Consider the following 17855-nt stretch of genomic DNA (forward strand, 5'->3'; position numbering starts at 1 on the left):
TGCATTATTTTGTCACGATAAAATCTACTCACTCCAAAACGAGCTTCAATGCAGTGACGTCATAGGAGGTATAATGAAATTTATAAATTTTTCCTTATTTACAAATTGTGTTTTTACTCGTGTACTGTACAGATGCAACTTGTATGTGACAAGATAGGAACACAGCAGACCAATTAGCTTGGATTTAATAATCATTTTGAGCCAAATTGTTGTAAAAGCAATGAGTTCTGATATGACGATACTTTTTATTGCTTTGCTAGCAGACATGTAAAGAGTAAAATCATACCAGTTACCCTCAGATGAATGCCTTTCACTATCATCCCTGTAAAAAATAGAAAGATGTAAGAAAACAAAGGAAGTTAACTAAAGTACTACAGACAAATGCAGAGCCACTGCACCAGTAAATCAAGAAAGGAGGTGAACATGACCATCAATGAAGTTTCAAAATGTAAACAGGAATAAACATTTATTCATACCATTTAAATTTCTTAAGATGATCGCAGTCTTCTTCACTACTTGCTTCAGGTTTGCAACATTCATCATTGCAGTAAGAAATTATTTGTTATTTAGTAAGTATGCAACTTAGAAGCATCTTTTAGGTTTAATTATTTTTCGTTTTCTCTCTATTTGCCCACTTTTCTTATTTTTATAAGGCATTTATTTCACAATATGGTATCTTGATCAATCACAACTGTAGGCAAAACTTGAACAGACTCATTAAAGGTGCATCTATCAAAAATTATTTGGTGTTTATTGAGATTATTTGTATAAAAGTCAATTATTTGTCCTTTTCCTTCCATGCTTTCCTTTACCGAACATGTCAAATTTTGATTGTTTTTGATTTTGTGTTACTTCTTCACAGTTGGTACCTAAACAAATACATTAAAGAAATTATTTTTATTAAACTAACCTAAAAGCAAAAAACTGCAGAGATGCAAAAATTTCATAAAATAAGATTTTTGGGGGGGCTTCATAGATAAACGCCACAGAATTTAAAAAAAATAGAAAATGACAAAAACAAATTATTCTTTAAAAAATGTAAAAGAAAGTTGAAAAATATTAATAAGTGTAATTTACATGCACAGACAAGAATTTTAAGCTGTTTAAAATAATATATATTTATATATTTTTCATGTTCCTAATTTAATTTACCTAATTTGTTTTTTGTTTATTGTAGTTGTTTATACTGATCTGTTTCTCATTGGTCGATTATTAATGCATGAAAAAAAATGCTTTCTGAAAAAATTAGGTGTGAAAAGAGAGGCAGGGGCCAAGTTGAAGCAAATCATCTTGTTGTAAACAAACCAAAAATGCTACAAGAGCGCCCTCTTCTTTCTTTAAATGAAATTACATCTTGATAAAAAAAAAATGAGCAGGTAACAGAAAATAAATTGCGTTGCTTCTAAAAGAACAGGCAGAACAATTATTTATAGAAATGTTCCACAAATGAACAACATAACTCAGAAAGAGGGAAAAAATATACTTTTCACAATATGTTAATACAAACTTAAAAACAGGTGCAATCTGCATCCATTACACCATATATGTCTTCTCAAAAATAAAATGAATCACATCTATAAAGTGCTGCATTGCAAAAAAAAAAAATCTCCAGCAAAGAGATACTCGTAAACTTAAAGGTGCTCATACTGTTTCTTTAGCAGCATACAACCAAACAGACTCCATATGTCGAACGTTAACACTTAACACAGAAACTCGACATTTAATCAGAACACGGCACAACCTAACTGAAAAACTTCTGTTCCTTTCGTTTACACGAACATCTATAAGGTTTGGAGAAGAAAAAAAGGGTACCGAGTTTGAGAAAAGTATCAAAAATAAGTCTCGCTTTTCCTAAAAGTTTTGTGCCATAAGTTCCACAATCTGTGAGTCAAGCTCATTTGTTCAGGCAGTTCCCCGCCTCCAGTGCGACCAGAGTTTCTCATGATGCTGCTGATTACAGATTTAAAAGCTTTAAGCGAACAGGACGGTGGATTTTATGGCACAATGCTGGTTTCTCCCGTCGGATATTTCTGATCACAGAATCGCAGCAGCTTTGGCTCGTCATTCGGCGGGAATCTTCAGTGCTTCACAAAGAAGGGATGAGTCAGGGCCTTGGCGGCGGAGATGCGGCGGCTCGGATTGAACAACAAACAGTGCTGCAGGTAAGAAGATTTCACACCGTTTTAATACTCTGAAGTATTAAAAACTATGACCTTTGCTGAACACAGGTCATAGGTTGGTCTCCATTAATCGTGGCTTTCTTCCTTTGAGCACAAATCTGGAACAAACTTCCAGAAAACTGCAAAACAGTCAAAACACTGAGTGCCTTTAAATCTAGATTAAAAACCCACCTGCTCAGAGTTGGTTTTGAAACATAACCAATTAAAAATTTAACAATGGCACTTTACTAAATGCCGTGTTTCAATTGTTGACTGTGTGTTTTATGACTGTATTTTTGTGTTTTTACAATGTCAACATTTAGTTTTATACTCATTTAAATCAATGGTGAAAACTCACCATTGCTTTACTTTTGATTAACATCAACTGGAATACTGTACAGTGCAGTTTTTCCTTTTGCTGTGGTTGTGTTGTCATTTAATCATGTAAAAGCTCTTTGACCTGCCTTGTTGCTGAAAATATGCTATGTAAATAAACTTCATTTTCTTCTTCTCCTTCTTTTTCCTTATGTGAACATTTTTGGTCAATATTTAGTGCCTCATGACCACAAACACCTTTTGCTCAAACACAATCAATTTCTGAAATCCTCCAGAATGTTTAGCAAAAGAAAACAAACACACAAAAAAACAAGACAGCACTTTAGTTTTAGTTTTTTCAATTTTCTATATAAGCTTTTTTTTTATTCTTGTATATCACATTTCAGCAACAAGTCAGTTCAAAGTTCAAAGTAATGAAAACATCATACAGTCACCAACATTGCATTTTGTTGAGTAACTGGTCAACTTTATCTGACCAGTTAAAAGTCCTACTACAGTTTTTCAAACTCCACATGTTTATATTTGTGATGGTAGGACATTTTTTACAGGATAGTGCTTCCTTGTGTGCTTATATTTTGTTCTTTAAAGTATTTGTTGAAGAGAAGTTCAACCTTAGTCTCATCTGAGCAAACCTCAACCTTCTGGTGAGATTCACTGCATGTTTATTTTTGTGATGGTAGATTTGAGATTTTTAGTGCATTATCTTCTTAACCCTTTCATGCATGAATTATGATCCTTCATGTCAGGATTTTTTTCCAAAGTGTTTTTTATTTTTATTTTTTTAAGGTATAAAAAAGGTGGGGGAAAAAATTTGTAATAAAACATTTTTTTTTAGGATTTTTTCTGCAAAAGAAAAAGTTCTCCAAATACAAAGATGTTATTTGGAAAATACATCAGTAGTAATAGTCTTTACTCTTTACTTGATGTCTTTTTAACCTTTAGAAGGATGGACTGGATATTCCTGAGTTGCTTTTCCGTCTGTCGGCCATATTGGATTTAACAAAAAATTATTGCACTTGCAGTGGATGGCCAGTAGTTGGCAGTGTATTGTATGAATCACTAGTGTCCTCTTCAGTGGTCTGTGTGCTTTGGTAACATAAAAATCCACAAGAAACACAAGAAAATGACTTTTAGACAGCTGTCCATCACAGCAACTGCTATGCATGAAAGGGTTAAATGGCACATGAATTATTATTCACCAGAGATTGTATTTCAGTGGTGATTGATTCATCGTCTCCAGATTTATTCTGCATAGAATATGAACGAAAATGTTCCCAATAGCAGCCACTGCTCTTCCTTTCAGCCCCGTTTGACTCGGTTTGTGTGGCTGGGAGAGAAAATCGGCTCATTTCCGAAAGGAGAGACGAAGCATGGCTGTGCTTACAGAGAGCAGGTCGTTCTCGTCTTGGTCCAGGTTGGGCAGCAGGTTGGTGCAGGAGCCCCTCGGCCCCAGGCTCTCAGAGTAGAGGATAGGGCTTTCCTGAGGCCAGTCGTCCTCGCTGGGCAACCCGATCACCCTGCCAAACAGACGACAGATCAACAACTAAGGAGGACAACCATAATTTTTTCTCTATGAATTACCGTTTTTATTTATTTCAATAAATAAAAATGTTTTCTCAATTTCAGTTTTTGTTATTCGTCACAACGACAATTTATTCTCGTCGATAAATTGTTCCAGTAATTAGTGAGATAAACAATAAATATTGTTGTTTTGAGATAATTTTCAGGTGATATAAAGACAAAGGCTTAATAATATAAATTTGTCTGCTGAAAGATACAATGAACTTTAATTTTGTAAAGAACACATAACAATAAATAAAGCACAAATAAAAACCACACAACCGAAGCAACAAATAAAGTGGATTATGAAGTTCCTGTAAACAAAATTGCCCTTCAAAAAGTATGATTCATCAAAATGGAAAATTATCGAGCTCATTTTAGGTTATTATGCCTTTTATACTCACTCAAAGATTTTTTGCAGCTGCTGCACCTCTGTGTAGCCCTTAAACAACGGCCTGCAGAATAAAAGGGCAAGGCCGATTTATTCTCTCCTTTACTCGCATTTGTGTGAAATATTGCAGCCTTAAATATAAGATGAAACTCCAGAGTCGGATGTTTGTGTTTCTTTTTGCTCACCTCAAGAGGAAAAGCTCAGCAAAGATGCAGCCAGCGCTCCACATGTCCACTGAGGACATGTAAACAGAGTTCAGCAGCACCTCTGGAGCTCGATACCACAAGGTCACGACCTGAGCAGAAGTGCGAAAAGAATACAAAACAGAAATATTTGAACGGAGGCGGAGAAAAAGATGAAAAACAACATTTTACACCTCGGGCAAGAAAACAGATTGCTGCAGTGGAGAAAATCAGCAAAACGTCTGATTTTTGTGAAACTTACACCGGGTGTAAGAGCGATATTGTAGGTGAGAATTCGTGCGAGTCCAAAGTCTGCGATCTTGATCTCTCCTCGGCTGCTGACCAGGATGTTCTCCGGCTTTAAGTCTCGGTGCAGGACGAGGTTTGTGTGCAAGAAGTCCAGTCCTCGCAGCAGCTGCTGCATCACATCCTGGGAACCAACACGGCAGCAGTTGAACAAGCTGCAGCGCTGAAGCGAAATCAGATTAGGCGGTCTCACCTTTATCAAGTCACGGCCCAGACCACAAGCAGGAGCCTTCGACAGAAAAGTGGACAGGTCCTGATCGATGTATTCCAGCACCAGAGTGAGGTCCAGGGCCGAGCCAATAGAAACAGCAGATGCATCTAAGAGCCTGCAGAACATAAAAGTTTGACAAGTCACAAAGTACAGAAAAATATAAACTAGAGTGTCTATAAAACATGTTTGTGAAAATATCCCTCTAAAACCTTCTGCTCGTTTTTTTAAATGATTAGGCTTAACACAAAACAAGAGACAAATTATAAACCTTATATTTAGTATCTGCTGCCTGTGACATTCTTCTACACAACTCACCAAAAGTTGGGAATATTCAGCGTTCAGGTGAAAGCTGTAACATTTACAGGTGAACTTAATGTGATATTCTCTAACCCTTTAAATGTGCATGTCCAGCTGTTCAAGGTTTCAATATTTTTGCACAACTTGGAAATATGATGTCTTATATAGCTTAGCAAAAAAACCAAAAGAAAAGAAAAAAAAAAACATTTATCTAATTCGGCTCTCCTTTTCTGTAGGCTAGGTGTTCAAGATGGCTGAAACTCTTTTTGTGAGAAAAACTGTAAAATAAATAACCTCGTTTTGATGCAGCACACAAATTAAAAACTCAAGAATAAGATTCCAAATATGGAGTAATAATGCACAATCTTTGGGAATACGCTAAGGAGGTCCAACATGCGTCTATTGTTTTGTCTTCTGGCAAATGATGCACTACTAGTACACCAATAAATTCAATAACAATGTTTTTGCATTTTGAATTTCTTTAAATGTGGTAATAAACCTATTTTAGTACTGTTATTAATCCCCTACAAGGAGAATTGAGGTGGCATCATGAGTATTAGAATATTCAGCAAAAGTTTAAAAGATGAACCACAGCAAAACAATATTTACTTTAACCATAAAAGGTGAAAAATAATTTTTAGTTTACGCACAAACCTACTTGACAATGTTTGGATGGTTGAAGTAGCCCACTTTGCGCAGCAGCGCCACCTCTCGGATCATGAAGGGAGGGATTCCGGCCTCCTCAGACTCCCAGCGAAAGTTGAACTTCTTCACCGCCAGGAGGCGCTGTTTCTCCCCAACCTCTCTGGCTTTGTAAACTTTCCCGAAGGATCCTTCACCGACCTCCGCTAAAAGCTCATAATGCAGCGATTCAGGGCAAAAGTCCATTTTCCCCCTAAATTCAGACAGTTTAGTCTGAAATATAGAGAAATAAGTTAAGTTTAGAGCAACAACAAGCGAATATGTCGCGTTTTCTTGCTTTAGCTGCACTCGGAATAAGCTAGCCAGCGCGGCTATCAAAATAAATATTTTGAAAAGAAACGCGACGGAATTAAAATATCCACAACAAAACCACATTTCATAAAGTTGCTATATCGCAGCACAAAAATGTTGAATCTTCTATTATTTCGACAAATAATTATTTTTACCTTAGCTCGTCTCCTCCTAGCAAAATCACCATCGCCCGCCAGCGGTGGAAAAATGTATTTGCATAACTCTGGCCAGCATAAAAGATTAAGAAAAAAATAAATCACACCCCTTTTAATCGTCAGCTAATCAGAAAGCTTAAAGTCCCCATTTTAAGACGTGTCTCTGTTCCTGCTGATGCGTTCAGCTGCAGCCAAAGCATAAAATGGAGTCTGTGTGTAAAAACACAAAAGGCCAACATAAATATGATGAGGATGGAGTGTGTTTTGAGGGAAAGAAAATACAAGAAAACATGTTAGGCACGTGTTATAACATGTTTATTATTTGCAGCCTATTGCACAAAACAAACAAATGAAATTGTTAAAAAAAAAGAGCACTATTCAAAACATACAATACATAAATTTAAGACAAAAACATTATTTTTAGTGCCTCGTACATCAGGCTTGTGTTATATTACTGACTATTAAAGCCAGTATATCATAAACTAGTGCGAAATGAACAAGCTAATGCAAAGAGACAGCATATTATGACTTTTTTTTATGAGTTTTAGCTAATCTCTTCTTAGTGTTATTGAGCTGTGGTGTTGCCACATGTGATTTGATTTCAGTAAACAGAAGCAGCTACTCGTCTTTTAACTTCTTGTTTATATATTTGGTTTTCATTGCCAACAGGAAGGAATCCAAATGGAGGTTGCGGTTGAGAATGACCGAGCCGCAGGTTAGCGCACCGCCGAGGGCACCTGCGAAACCGCACAAAAACACATCCTGGCCTGTAAACAGAACAGGTACAAACCATCAGGGGTGATACATTTGAGATTAGAGCACACCAACTTTTATTCTCTGGTTGGTATACCGAAGCACAGAAGGACACACCTGTCAGGTAGAGGTTCTTCAGTGGAGTCTGAGGTCTTATTGTAGCGGTGAATTCAGGGTTGAACCGAGCGATGCCGTGGTCCACTCCGTACATCTCACCTTTTGGGGCGCCGATGTAGTGTGTGTTTGTGATGGGGGTTCCAGCGTCAATGTACACAATCTGCACAAACACAACACATTCCTGAGAAACAAGGATTATCTAGCTAATAAGTGTGGCACATTATGAGTCCAAGACCTGCAATCAATCAACTATGTTAATACTGTAAATATGCATTTGTCCAAAGCAACAAGAATCATCTAAATGGTCACTTCACCTCGCTAACTGGTCAATAATAAAAAAAAACAAAACAGCTATTTCTCAGGATGACTTTTTATAAATGTCGTAAAAGTAAACAAAGGTATTTTTGATGAATTATGTTATAAAGAAGGACATGAATGTAACTTTTCACTATTGATTTTGTTTAAAATGTTGCAGCTGTATATTATGGAACTGAATCTGAATCATTATCAACTTACATAGATTTCTTGTAGTGACAAATAACTTTCTAGTGAATCTAAATAGACAAAGTTTGAAGTAGGGATGCACCGATCCCCTTTTTTCCACTTTCAATACTGATATCTGAGGTTTAGTACCAGTCTATGCAGAAAAACAGAACTGAATTGAAATATTTTAAACATACACACAAATTTATTTGATTGCTCAGCACTAGCACAGCAATATCTTCACAAGCTGGGTCGAAGTGAACTTAAATTTGTGCAATTTGGAGTATAACAGCCAATGTAAAACAAATACTAAAGAAAAGGAAAATGACGAAAACAACAGTCTTACTACTTTGGTTAAGCATGTGAAAACCTGCAAATGCAGAAAATGCAATTAGGAATTCTAAGTATAATGTAAAATAAATAATAAAGGAGAGAGCACCGATCATAGAATCATTGAATAGATCTGCTCTTATAGATCTATTCTAGGTCGGTATTGTCACCAATACTGACCTAGAATTTACTTCAACATCTGGACTGATACAGACATCAGATCTGTCCCTCTGTAGTTTTAACCAGAGAAAGACCAATATGTAAATGTGAGAAGCTCCAGCAGCTGAGGAGGAAATAGGGGGAGAAAATCCAGAAGCCTTTACCTTGTCCCTGGTGATTTTTGGGAAAACGTCCATCACCACATTCAGAGCGGAGTCAATGAACACTTGTTTCAGCTCTTTATAGTCGGGCCCTCTGTTCGTCACTTTGCCATCCTTCCACTCCTCAAACCACGAGTATTTCGCAAAACTGACCACAGTTAAAGTAGACTTTCCTATTAAAACAAAACACACTGATGAAGAAAGCTCTCCAGGTGAGGGTGGATTCCCATCACCCAACGGTACCTGGTGATCTCTCCTCCCACGACGGATCTTTGGCAGACGGCGAGGCGACAAACAGCAGAGGTATTTTCTTAGAGGCCTCTTCTCTTCCATCATTTAAATATCTCTCCATCCTTTAATGAACAAACAGAAATCTGGTGAATTTACACAAAGAAGTTGCCAGCCATGAACAACTAGCATTTCCTGTGTAACAGGAAAGAGTAAAAGACACTTAGGATTAAACAGATTAAACAAAACAGGCATACAACTCATCAAAATTGTTGTCAGTGAAGATCCAGTAGTTATTTGCTTTCAGGCCCAGCTCCTCCCTGGTTCCATTTAAACCAATAAAGATGTTCAGACCTCCTTCACCATGTTTCACCAAACTGAGCTGCTTCTGGATCTCTGCAAGGCAGAAAACAACAACAAACTACTCAAAGCATGAAGACTTCACAAAGAAATACATAAAATAATATATGAAATATATGCAAAAGTATGCATAGTTCTTGAAATGTTCCCATGCTGTCATGTTACAAACCATAACCTTTAAAGTATTTTATGTAAATTTTATAGAATGAACGAACACAAATCAACATGTAATTAAATTAGTCAGAAAAAGATAAACAATTTTTAGATTATTTTGAAAATAAAAAAAAATTGTCTGCACAAATTTACCTCTACATAACATTTGTAATTCAAATCAAATGCTACCCACAAAATTTTGACATTTTTAACCCAAGATTTATTCTAATATAATTCCAGGTTTTCTGGCTTGAAAGGACATTTTTAATCAGGCACACAACAGAGGCCTTGGGGTCTTCAGAGCAATTTTCTGTCTTCCACACAAAGAAACTGTGTGTTGTGTCAATTTCAATGTCATATTAATTTACATAGCATGTTTCCAACAGCTCAAACTGCACAAAGCGCTTCAAAAGTTAAATGCAAACAAGGATAAGTAAAATACGTATCATCAAATATAAAAAAAATGTGTTAAAAAGCAATAATAACAGCTAACAGATTTGGGGAATTAATAAGAAAGCTTGACAGTTTAAGTAAATTTAGGATTATTTTATGACAAATAATGAACTTGTCACAGTTTTGTGGTTGTACCTTTATGAAATTTGTTAAAGTTGAAGTGGTGTGAATATTTTTTGGGAAACATTGTAAATTATTGAGATCATCCATTGGTGCTGACTGACCTGGCATGGCCTGCAGCTCCTTGGGCAGCAGCTTCTCGTAGGTATTGAAGATACCGGCATCAGAAATGACCATGGGGGCTTTTATATGCACCTCCTCCTGACCTTTCAACACACTCACACCTGAAAACACAAGGACAAAACAGCTGTGGATCCATCTCATGTACAGCAAACTCAGTAAACTCAAAGTCAAGCTCACCACAAGCTTCCTTTGCATCGTTAAACAAGATGCGGTTGACTGGGGCTCGCACCAGAACAGCGCCCCCTGCCTTCTCGATGATGGGAATCATGTGGTAGGCAATCTCGCTGCTGCCAGCTTTAGGATACCAGGCGCCGCTCAGGTAGTGGGTGGTCAGCAAACTGTGCATGGCAAAGCTGGCATCTTTTGGCTTATTACCTACAGATCAAAATAGAATAAATAAAAAAAGAAACAATGTAAGGAGCCTGCGAATACACAAAACTAAAAAAAGGCAGCAGGGCGTACCGTAGGTGCCAAAGATGTAGGTGAAGACAGCTCTGAGGTCTTTGTTCTCCGTCAGCTCGTTGACCACGTCTCTCAGGCTGCGTGGCGCCATTTTAAAGAAGAAGGACAGATGTTTGACGAGGCCAGTGTGGATCAGGAACTTGGCCAAAGGTAAGGGGCAGAGCTTCAGCACAACAAGGAGCCAGGTGCCAAACTCAGTTTTCTGCAGGAAAAACACAAAACACGTTTATTCACCTTGGTCACATTTTCCTGATTATCACACTTTATTTTGGAACACTTATCACTGATGTTTTGGCTTAAAGAGTTCTTGTTGTTCCCTCAAGGAATGTTTCCTGTGACTGTTATCTTGTTATTATACCCTTCAACTTTTCCAGTTTCAGTATCGTTAAACACCATAAATATAAAACCAAATGACCAGATCAAATCTTGCAAGATAACATTTTATTTCCCAAAAACGCAATAAATATTTGCATATCTTATTAAGTTTACCATCTAGGAGAAATGTCAGACAGAAATTTGAAGCACAAAAGGACTTAATCTTATTTATTATTCATTATTTCATTTAAAAAAATGTGATTCAACTATGAAGTGAGTGTAAAAGTATGAGTCCCTTTATCTGCAATCAGATTAAAGCTGCTGTTGCTTTTAACTTTTGAACTTTGATTATGATGAAACAACAGCTGAAATCTGAATAATAAAATGTTTCTGTGTCAAAGTGCAATGGGAGAAAATGCATCAGCTAAGGCGATTAGCGAGTTTATTACAGGTTAAATATACACATGCCAAGATTCTACCTTCACCAGCCTCAAGTACTCATCGATGGCCTTCTCCTCTCCAGGGAATCGCTTCTTCAGCTCCTCAAGGTAGCGAGCGCTGCCACTGAAGATGGGGTAGGAGCGTCGGTTTTCCAGAGACCCCAGCACAACGTGATCAAACGCCTTCTCCAGAGGCTCCCACTGCAGCTGACCATTGGTCATCTGGTCCAGCATGCAGCGAAAAGGCGAGTCACCCAACAGATCACCGATGTAATGGATTCCTACGGTTGAGTCAGAGTTAATAAAATGATGAATAATAACGAGTCCCTATTTTTTTAGCATTATTTAAGGATGCATAACTACTATCTCACCAACATCAAACTCAAAGCCCTTCTCTGTGAACGTGTGGCAGCATCCCCCGGCCCGATCATGCTGCTCCAGAACCAGAACCTTCTTTCCAACTTTAGCCAGCAGCACAGCCAGGCCGAGTCCACCGACACCACTGCCGATGATGACTGCATCCAGGTTGTCTGGTACTTTACTGGCCACAAAACCTGTCACAAAAAAGTAAGAATTATGAATCACAGCTGTGGGTAAAAAGAGAAATGGACCAAATATTCCCAGAGCAAACAAACTCATGTTTAGTGAATATTTAACTATAGATTTAATTAAAAATAGAATCTTGATGGTGACTGCATCAAGGTTGTCTGGTACAAAACCTACAAAAATGCAAAATATGAAAACATATCTGTAAAAAAAATACTGAAGAAGAATCAATAATATTATTGAATTGTGAACAAATGCATGAGTACTGTATTTTAAAATGGATATTTTGTCTAAAACTAATATTTCCTAAGTGGTAGCTTCACAGTGAAATACATAAAAGATATTATTTTAAACATGTAATTTCAAATCAGTACAATAAAAGGCAATTCAAGTACAAACATTGATCAGTGCCATTTCAAATCATTAGGATACCCCCAACATAACATTGAAAATCATTTTCAATTTAGAAATATCCTCTTATAGCAGATGAGCTCACCTGAACACCGCTTTTCAGCAATGAGTTTCACAAAAATGTTGCAGATTTAAAAAAAAATCTATTTTTTTTATATTTTTTTTTAAATCGTGCACGAATACAACTTGCAAGACTTTAAATTGCAAAAATGTCTCTTGATAAACTCACCTTGCTTCAGGACTTTATTTTTCGTTTTTTCATCGTAAACTTTCTTTTTCAGCGGTTCTCGACAGTCATTTGCAAACGGGTTCGACTCTGGGCTGCTGAAGACATATTTCAGTGTAAATATTACCAAAATTACCAAAACAATCAATAAAATGGTCAACATTGCAAAAAAATAAAAACTGTCTTCTCTGAGTCCAGTTAACTTCTAAAACCGCACTGAGTCGTCTTCCTTGTCAAATAATATCGCACGTTGTTGCAAAAGCAGTAGCCAATCAGAGAATTAGATTTGTCATACGTCATGGAATTCTAACCAATGAGCGGTATGCTAGGTGTTACGTCCCCCAATGATGTTTTCTGTAAATAAAAGAGGCTAAAATGGACCCTAGTCTCATTCATAAGCACTCTAAAGTGAGTTTTAAAGTTTTTTAACAAAATGTTTAAACTTTCTAATGAAATACAACTAAGAAAACTTTGCTAATAAAAACAAAACACATAAAATCCCTGCTTTATACACCAATTAAAAACACAGAATTAACTAATATGACAAAAAAAGTTTTATAACAGATCAAAACATTGAAATTAAAGATTCAGTCATGAACAGTACATACTTTTTTTTAGATGTTGAAGATTTAAAACGTGGATTGTAAAGCTGCTGTTCACCATTTGAAACTTTCTGGGAACCTCAACTTAACCGAAGCAATTTCACAGCTACATGCAGCAAAATACCACATAAATGTATTTTTAGACAAAAATAAGAAGAGTACAAATGAAATACAAGCTTTAAATTAAAATTATATTTATTAAGAGAAAAATGCTACATCTAAATTAACTTGTTCACATGCAATTTAGAGACAGGAATCAACCTAATAATCATTACTTTGAACTGTGGGAGGAAGCTGGAGCACCAGGAGTGAACACATGCATGCACAAGGAGAACACACAAACTAAAATGAAGAAAAAAAGAGCAGGCTGGGAATCAAACCCACAACTTTCTTGCTGTGTGGTACCATCTGCACACCATGTAGTCCTGTCACCCTTCATCAAAAAAAGGAGAACATAATGGCACAGACACTGTGAAGTGGAGAAATGTAAATATGTACAAGAGTTAAAATGAAATTTTGCAATAATGTGGAAGAATTTTTTATTTTTAAGAAGAGTTGCTTTTATTAGTTTTTATTAAAAAAATGTAACAATTAAGGATTCCCATATGAGCAGCAAGTATTAAAGGAAGGCAGAAGCAAGCTGAGAGTTTGATCTGCTTTCCGCAGTTTAGTAACAGAGGCACACGAGTGAAGATTAAGATTCAAAATCCCTCCTCATCAAAGGAATAACTTTTAAAAAGTAGGGATTTTATGTCATTTTAGAAGTTTTTTAATCCTTCCTCAGGACCTTAAAGTGAATTTCTCTTCAAGAACAATAAAATATTAATTTTAGTCTTTTTTTTTTTTTTTTTTTACAAACAAAACCAACATTTATACACCTTTACCCTCAAACTGAACATTCTGGAAGTCCAGATTGTGGGCCCCATCATTTGATGAAGAAGTTTTCATTTCTGTAGCAGTGATGCTTAAACAGAGCGAATAAGAGCTGCTATTCGTCTTTCAGCTTGTTGTTCATATATTTTGTCTTCTTTGCCAAGGCGATGGCATCCAGATGGAGGTTGCGGTTCAGAATGACCGAGCCACATGTGAGAGCTCCGGCAAGGGCGCCAGCGAAACCGCACAAAAACACATCCTGGCCTGTAAACAGAACATGTAAAAACCAGAGAAGGTGTGATTTATGCTGAACAATGGCATCGATTTTTATTCTCTGGTTGGTATAATGAGGCACAGCAGGACACACCTGTCAGGTAGAGGTTCTTCAGGGGAGTCTGAGGTCTTATTGTAGCGTTGAGCTCAGGGCTGAACCGAGCGATGCCGTGGTCCACTCCGTAGATCTCTCCTTTGGGGGCGGCGATGTAGTGTGTGTTTGTGATGGGGGTTCCAGCGTCGATGTACTCAATCTGCAGAAACACAACACGTTTCTGAGTAACAAGGAAAGCTAGCTTGATTTTTAAAAGGCATGTGCAACACCGCAATGTCTGACAATGTAATAAAAATTGGCTTCGAAATGTAATAAAAGATTATTAAAACTGTATTATCTAATAATCAATGGAAAATGGAATAAAATCCTTGAACTGGCTGTTGATTTTAACCTTACAGAAGAAGCAAACTAACAAAAAGGTTGGATTTTAAAATGCAGAGTGGTATTTAAGTGTCCCATTTTATCTTAACTATTTTAAAGAAAAATAAGAGCAACTTGCTCCTTTTGTAATAATAACCAGCGGAAAATGGAATAATGCTGCGACATAATACGGCAGAAAGTAACACAAAAGGTGATCGAGGATTTTATTACATTTTACGGTTTAAATTATGTTTGAAACCCAATGTTGCTACATTACTTTACATTACAGGCATTATTACATAATATGTCAATCAATTTAACACAATGTGAATATTGTAAATATAACTTTGTCCAAAGAAACAAACATCATCCTTATGAATATATACAGACTTTGTACAATAATTCCTTAAAAAGGTTCTCACATCAAACCCAGATGCCATTTCTATAGATGTGGAAGGACATCAACATGGCTTTTCAGCACTGATTTAAATTAAAATTTTGCTAATTTTTCTAACTCATGGAAATGATCCTGAAGCATCATCAACTTACATAGATTTCTTATAGTGACAAATAAGTTTCTGGTGAGCTTCCACAGACAAATTAAGTTTTAAGAACAGAAAGACTGAGGAGGAAATAGGGGAGAAAATCCAGAAGCCTTTACCTTGTCCCTGGTGATTTTTGGGAAAATGTCCATCACCACATTCAGAGCGGAGTCAATGAACGCTTGTTTCAGCTCTTTATAGTCGGGCCCTCTGTTCGTCACTTTGCCGTCCTTCCACTCCTCAAACCACGAATGATTGGCAAAACTGACCACAGTTAAAGTAGATTTTCCTATTAAAACAAAACACACTGATGAAGAAAGCTTTCCAGGTGAGGGTGGATTCCCATCACCCAACGGTACCTGGTGATCTCTCCTCCCACGACGGATCTTTGGCAGACGGTGAGGCGACAAACAGCAGAGGTATTTTCTTAGAGGCCTCTTCTCTTCCATCATTCATATATTTCTCCACCCTTTAAATAAACACAGGTAAATCTGGTGAAAGCTGTTAGCTTAGAGCAGCCTAACATTAGCAATACGAACAAGAGACTTGATGTCACTTTGTATCTGCCATTGATGCTAGAACAGCCGCAGTAACTCTCTCAAATTGAACACAAAGTTGCTCATGCTTCATGACCATTCCTAAAATCTCTTCAGGTGTTTATGGGATATTTTCAACAATAATTATCAAAGTTGCAACTTTATATACATCGACCTAAAGAAGGGCAGTCATTTTGACCTCATAGAAACAACAAAACATTTCTTGTTCATCTATCCCATTACCCATTAGACCTCGCCATGCCACTTATAACTGACAGTAACATTGACCAGCACAGTAAACACGGTTTGTTAGGTAATTGTTTTAAAATTACAAAATAGGTCTTACTGTAATGACAGGCAGGGCCGAGACGAGGCTTTTTGGGGCCCTAAGCAGATTTTTGTTGGGGCCTCCCATACCAATATGTCAACACCAGATGCTACATCATTCCTGAGCGACTCCATGTGTGTAACATGCCTACTGCCATTAGCGTCATTTGTAATTAGCTTTGATCATACCAGTGCTGTGATTTCGACCTTAAAGGAGTAGCAAACTTAAAAAAAGTGGAGTGTGGTATTTAAATGAGCCATATTATTTTAACTATTTGAAAGTTATCAGCTGATAAACACTAAATTTACACTGAACAAGTTTGACATCTTATATTTTACCCACAGCTACCAACTATAAAATAATACAGAAATCGTTTGTGCATACGTAATAGCAATAGAAATTTTGGCCTTGCTTTTGAATATGACTGGGAGGAATTAGATTGTTTTATAAGGAGGAATCCAAATCCAAAGTTTATTGACCAATACTACAGAAAAACAAGACTGAAAAAACCTTTGAAAATATGAATAAAACACCCGGTAAACGTAATCTATAAGCCCTGCAGGCAATCTCACAGCGAGTACGCTCTCAGCCCCACATAAAACAGACTGACGAAGGCCACAACGAAGTAAAAGAGTAAAGACTATGAAGTAAAACAAAAGACCTGCTACTGCTTTTTATGGATGAAAATGTGGGGAAGTGTGGTATAATTTCCAGCAAATATAAAAATTGTCTAAAAGTCACAGTTCACCTGTTTTATATGTTTATAGCTTCTTCTCTGTTTTACCAGGGGAAAAAAAAGCATTACTTTACTTTGAAAGATGTTCTAAAATATTTCTAAAAGAAGAAAAAAGTATTTTTGGATATAGCTACAATTAAAATCCCGAAATGGGGATTTTATGGTTGAATAAATTTAACACCAATTTTATTATGCTGGTCAACTATAATGTATGCACAGTATATAAAACTATTGATATTCAGCTAGATTAATTGTTTAAAAGTAATTTTCTGTGACTCAGGTACATTTGAAATTAGGACAAAATGGCTCCCTCTGGTGGTTCAAAGTAATACTGAACTCTATAGCTGCTGTAACACCGACGCTAAAACCGAGTAAAAAATAAAGGAATTAATAGAGAAAACATACAGCTCATCAAAATTGTTCTCAGCAAAGATCCAGTAGTTGTTTGCTCTCAGGCCGAGCTCCTCATTGGTTCCATTTAAACCAATAAAGATGCTCAGACCTCCTGCACCATGTTTCACCAAACTGAGCTGCTTCTGGATCTCTGCAAGGCAGAAAACAACAACAAACTGTTGAAACATCATATAATGAACAAACACAAATCAGCATAAAACTGAAATAGTAGGAAAACCCTCAAATGTGGGAGATTTTTAACTTGATATTTGTTACATTTATTTTACTAATTTAATGGTTTATGTATTCGGTTAAATATATTATTAAATATATAAAGTTAAATAAATTTTTCAGCTTGTTTCCCAGTTTGTTCTCAAGCTGCAACACAATATGTTCTGAAACAAAAACTCTGCTTGAAAGGAATGTTTTTAATCAGGCACACCACAGACACCTTCGGGTCTTCAGAGAAGTTTTCTGTTTCACACACAAAGACTGTGTGTTGTGGGAAATTAAGAAAAAGACAGTTTCTAGGATCATTTCTACAGCAAATAATAATTACTCTGTCACAGTTTTGTGGTTGTACCTTTATGAAATTTGTAAAAGTTGAAGTGGTGTGAATATTTTTGGGAAAGATTGTAAATTATTGAGATCATCCATTGGTACTGACTGACCTGGCATGGCCTGCAGCTCCTTGGGCAGCAGCTTCTCGTAGGTATTGAAGATACCG

At 36.6% G+C, this 17855-nt stretch overlaps 2 protein-coding genes across 5 annotated transcripts in view; both read right to left on the reverse strand.

Annotated features, from left to right (window-relative positions):
* Positions 1-1271: 1271 nt before the first annotated feature.
* cdk21 (cyclin-dependent kinase 21) lies at positions 1272-6814 on the reverse strand. 2 transcript variants are annotated; one of them, XM_007542780.2, is made up of 8 exons: positions 6591-6814; positions 6101-6357; positions 5128-5260; positions 4891-5058; positions 4632-4741; positions 4460-4510; positions 3880-4012; positions 1272-2156 (listed from the first exon to the last, which is right to left on the reverse strand). In XM_007542780.2, exons 2-8 carry the CDS (start codon positions 6328-6330, stop codon positions 2079-2081), a joined length of 903 nt encoding a protein of 300 aa, XP_007542842.1. In that variant the 5' UTR covers positions 6331-6357; positions 6591-6814; the 3' UTR covers positions 1272-2078. The 2 variants fall into 2 exon arrangements, with proteins under 2 accessions (XP_007542842.1, XP_016521953.1); XM_016666467.1 differs by having other exon boundaries at positions 6101-6814.
* Positions 6815-6890: 76 nt separating this feature from the next.
* The window catches only part of LOC103131190 (putative all-trans-retinol 13,14-reductase), a 16499-nt gene continuing 5534 nt past the window's right edge, over positions 6891-17855 (reverse strand). The window contains exons 1-12 of one of the 3 annotated variants that reach the window (XM_016666466.1): positions 12434-12649; positions 11619-11801; positions 11287-11528; positions 10493-10694; positions 10208-10405; positions 10012-10131; positions 9079-9217; positions 8837-8946; positions 8597-8766; positions 8454-8503; positions 7461-7620; positions 7267-7357 (exon numbers count right to left, since the gene is read on the reverse strand). In XM_016666466.1, the coding sequence (XP_016521952.1) occupies positions 7497-7620; positions 8454-8503; positions 8597-8766; positions 8837-8946; positions 9079-9217; positions 10012-10131; positions 10208-10405; positions 10493-10694; positions 11287-11528; positions 11619-11801; positions 12434-12593 (1698 nt within the window). In that variant the 5' untranslated portion in view covers positions 12594-12649 and the 3' untranslated portion in view covers positions 7267-7357; positions 7461-7496. Of the gene's footprint in view, positions 7358-7460; positions 7621-8453; positions 8504-8596; positions 8767-8836; positions 8947-9078; positions 9218-10011; positions 10132-10207; positions 10406-10492; positions 10695-11286; positions 11529-11618; positions 11802-12433; positions 12650-17855 lie in introns of those variants that run through there. The other 2 variants (XM_007542781.2, XM_016666465.1) reach the window with 2 other exon arrangements.

Source organism: Poecilia formosa, unplaced genomic scaffold, assembly GCF_000485575.1.
Source record: "Poecilia formosa unplaced genomic scaffold, Poecilia_formosa-5.1.2 Scaffold728, whole genome shotgun sequence".
NCBI classification, from domain to species: Eukaryota; Metazoa; Chordata; class Actinopteri; order Cyprinodontiformes; family Poeciliidae; genus Poecilia; species Poecilia formosa.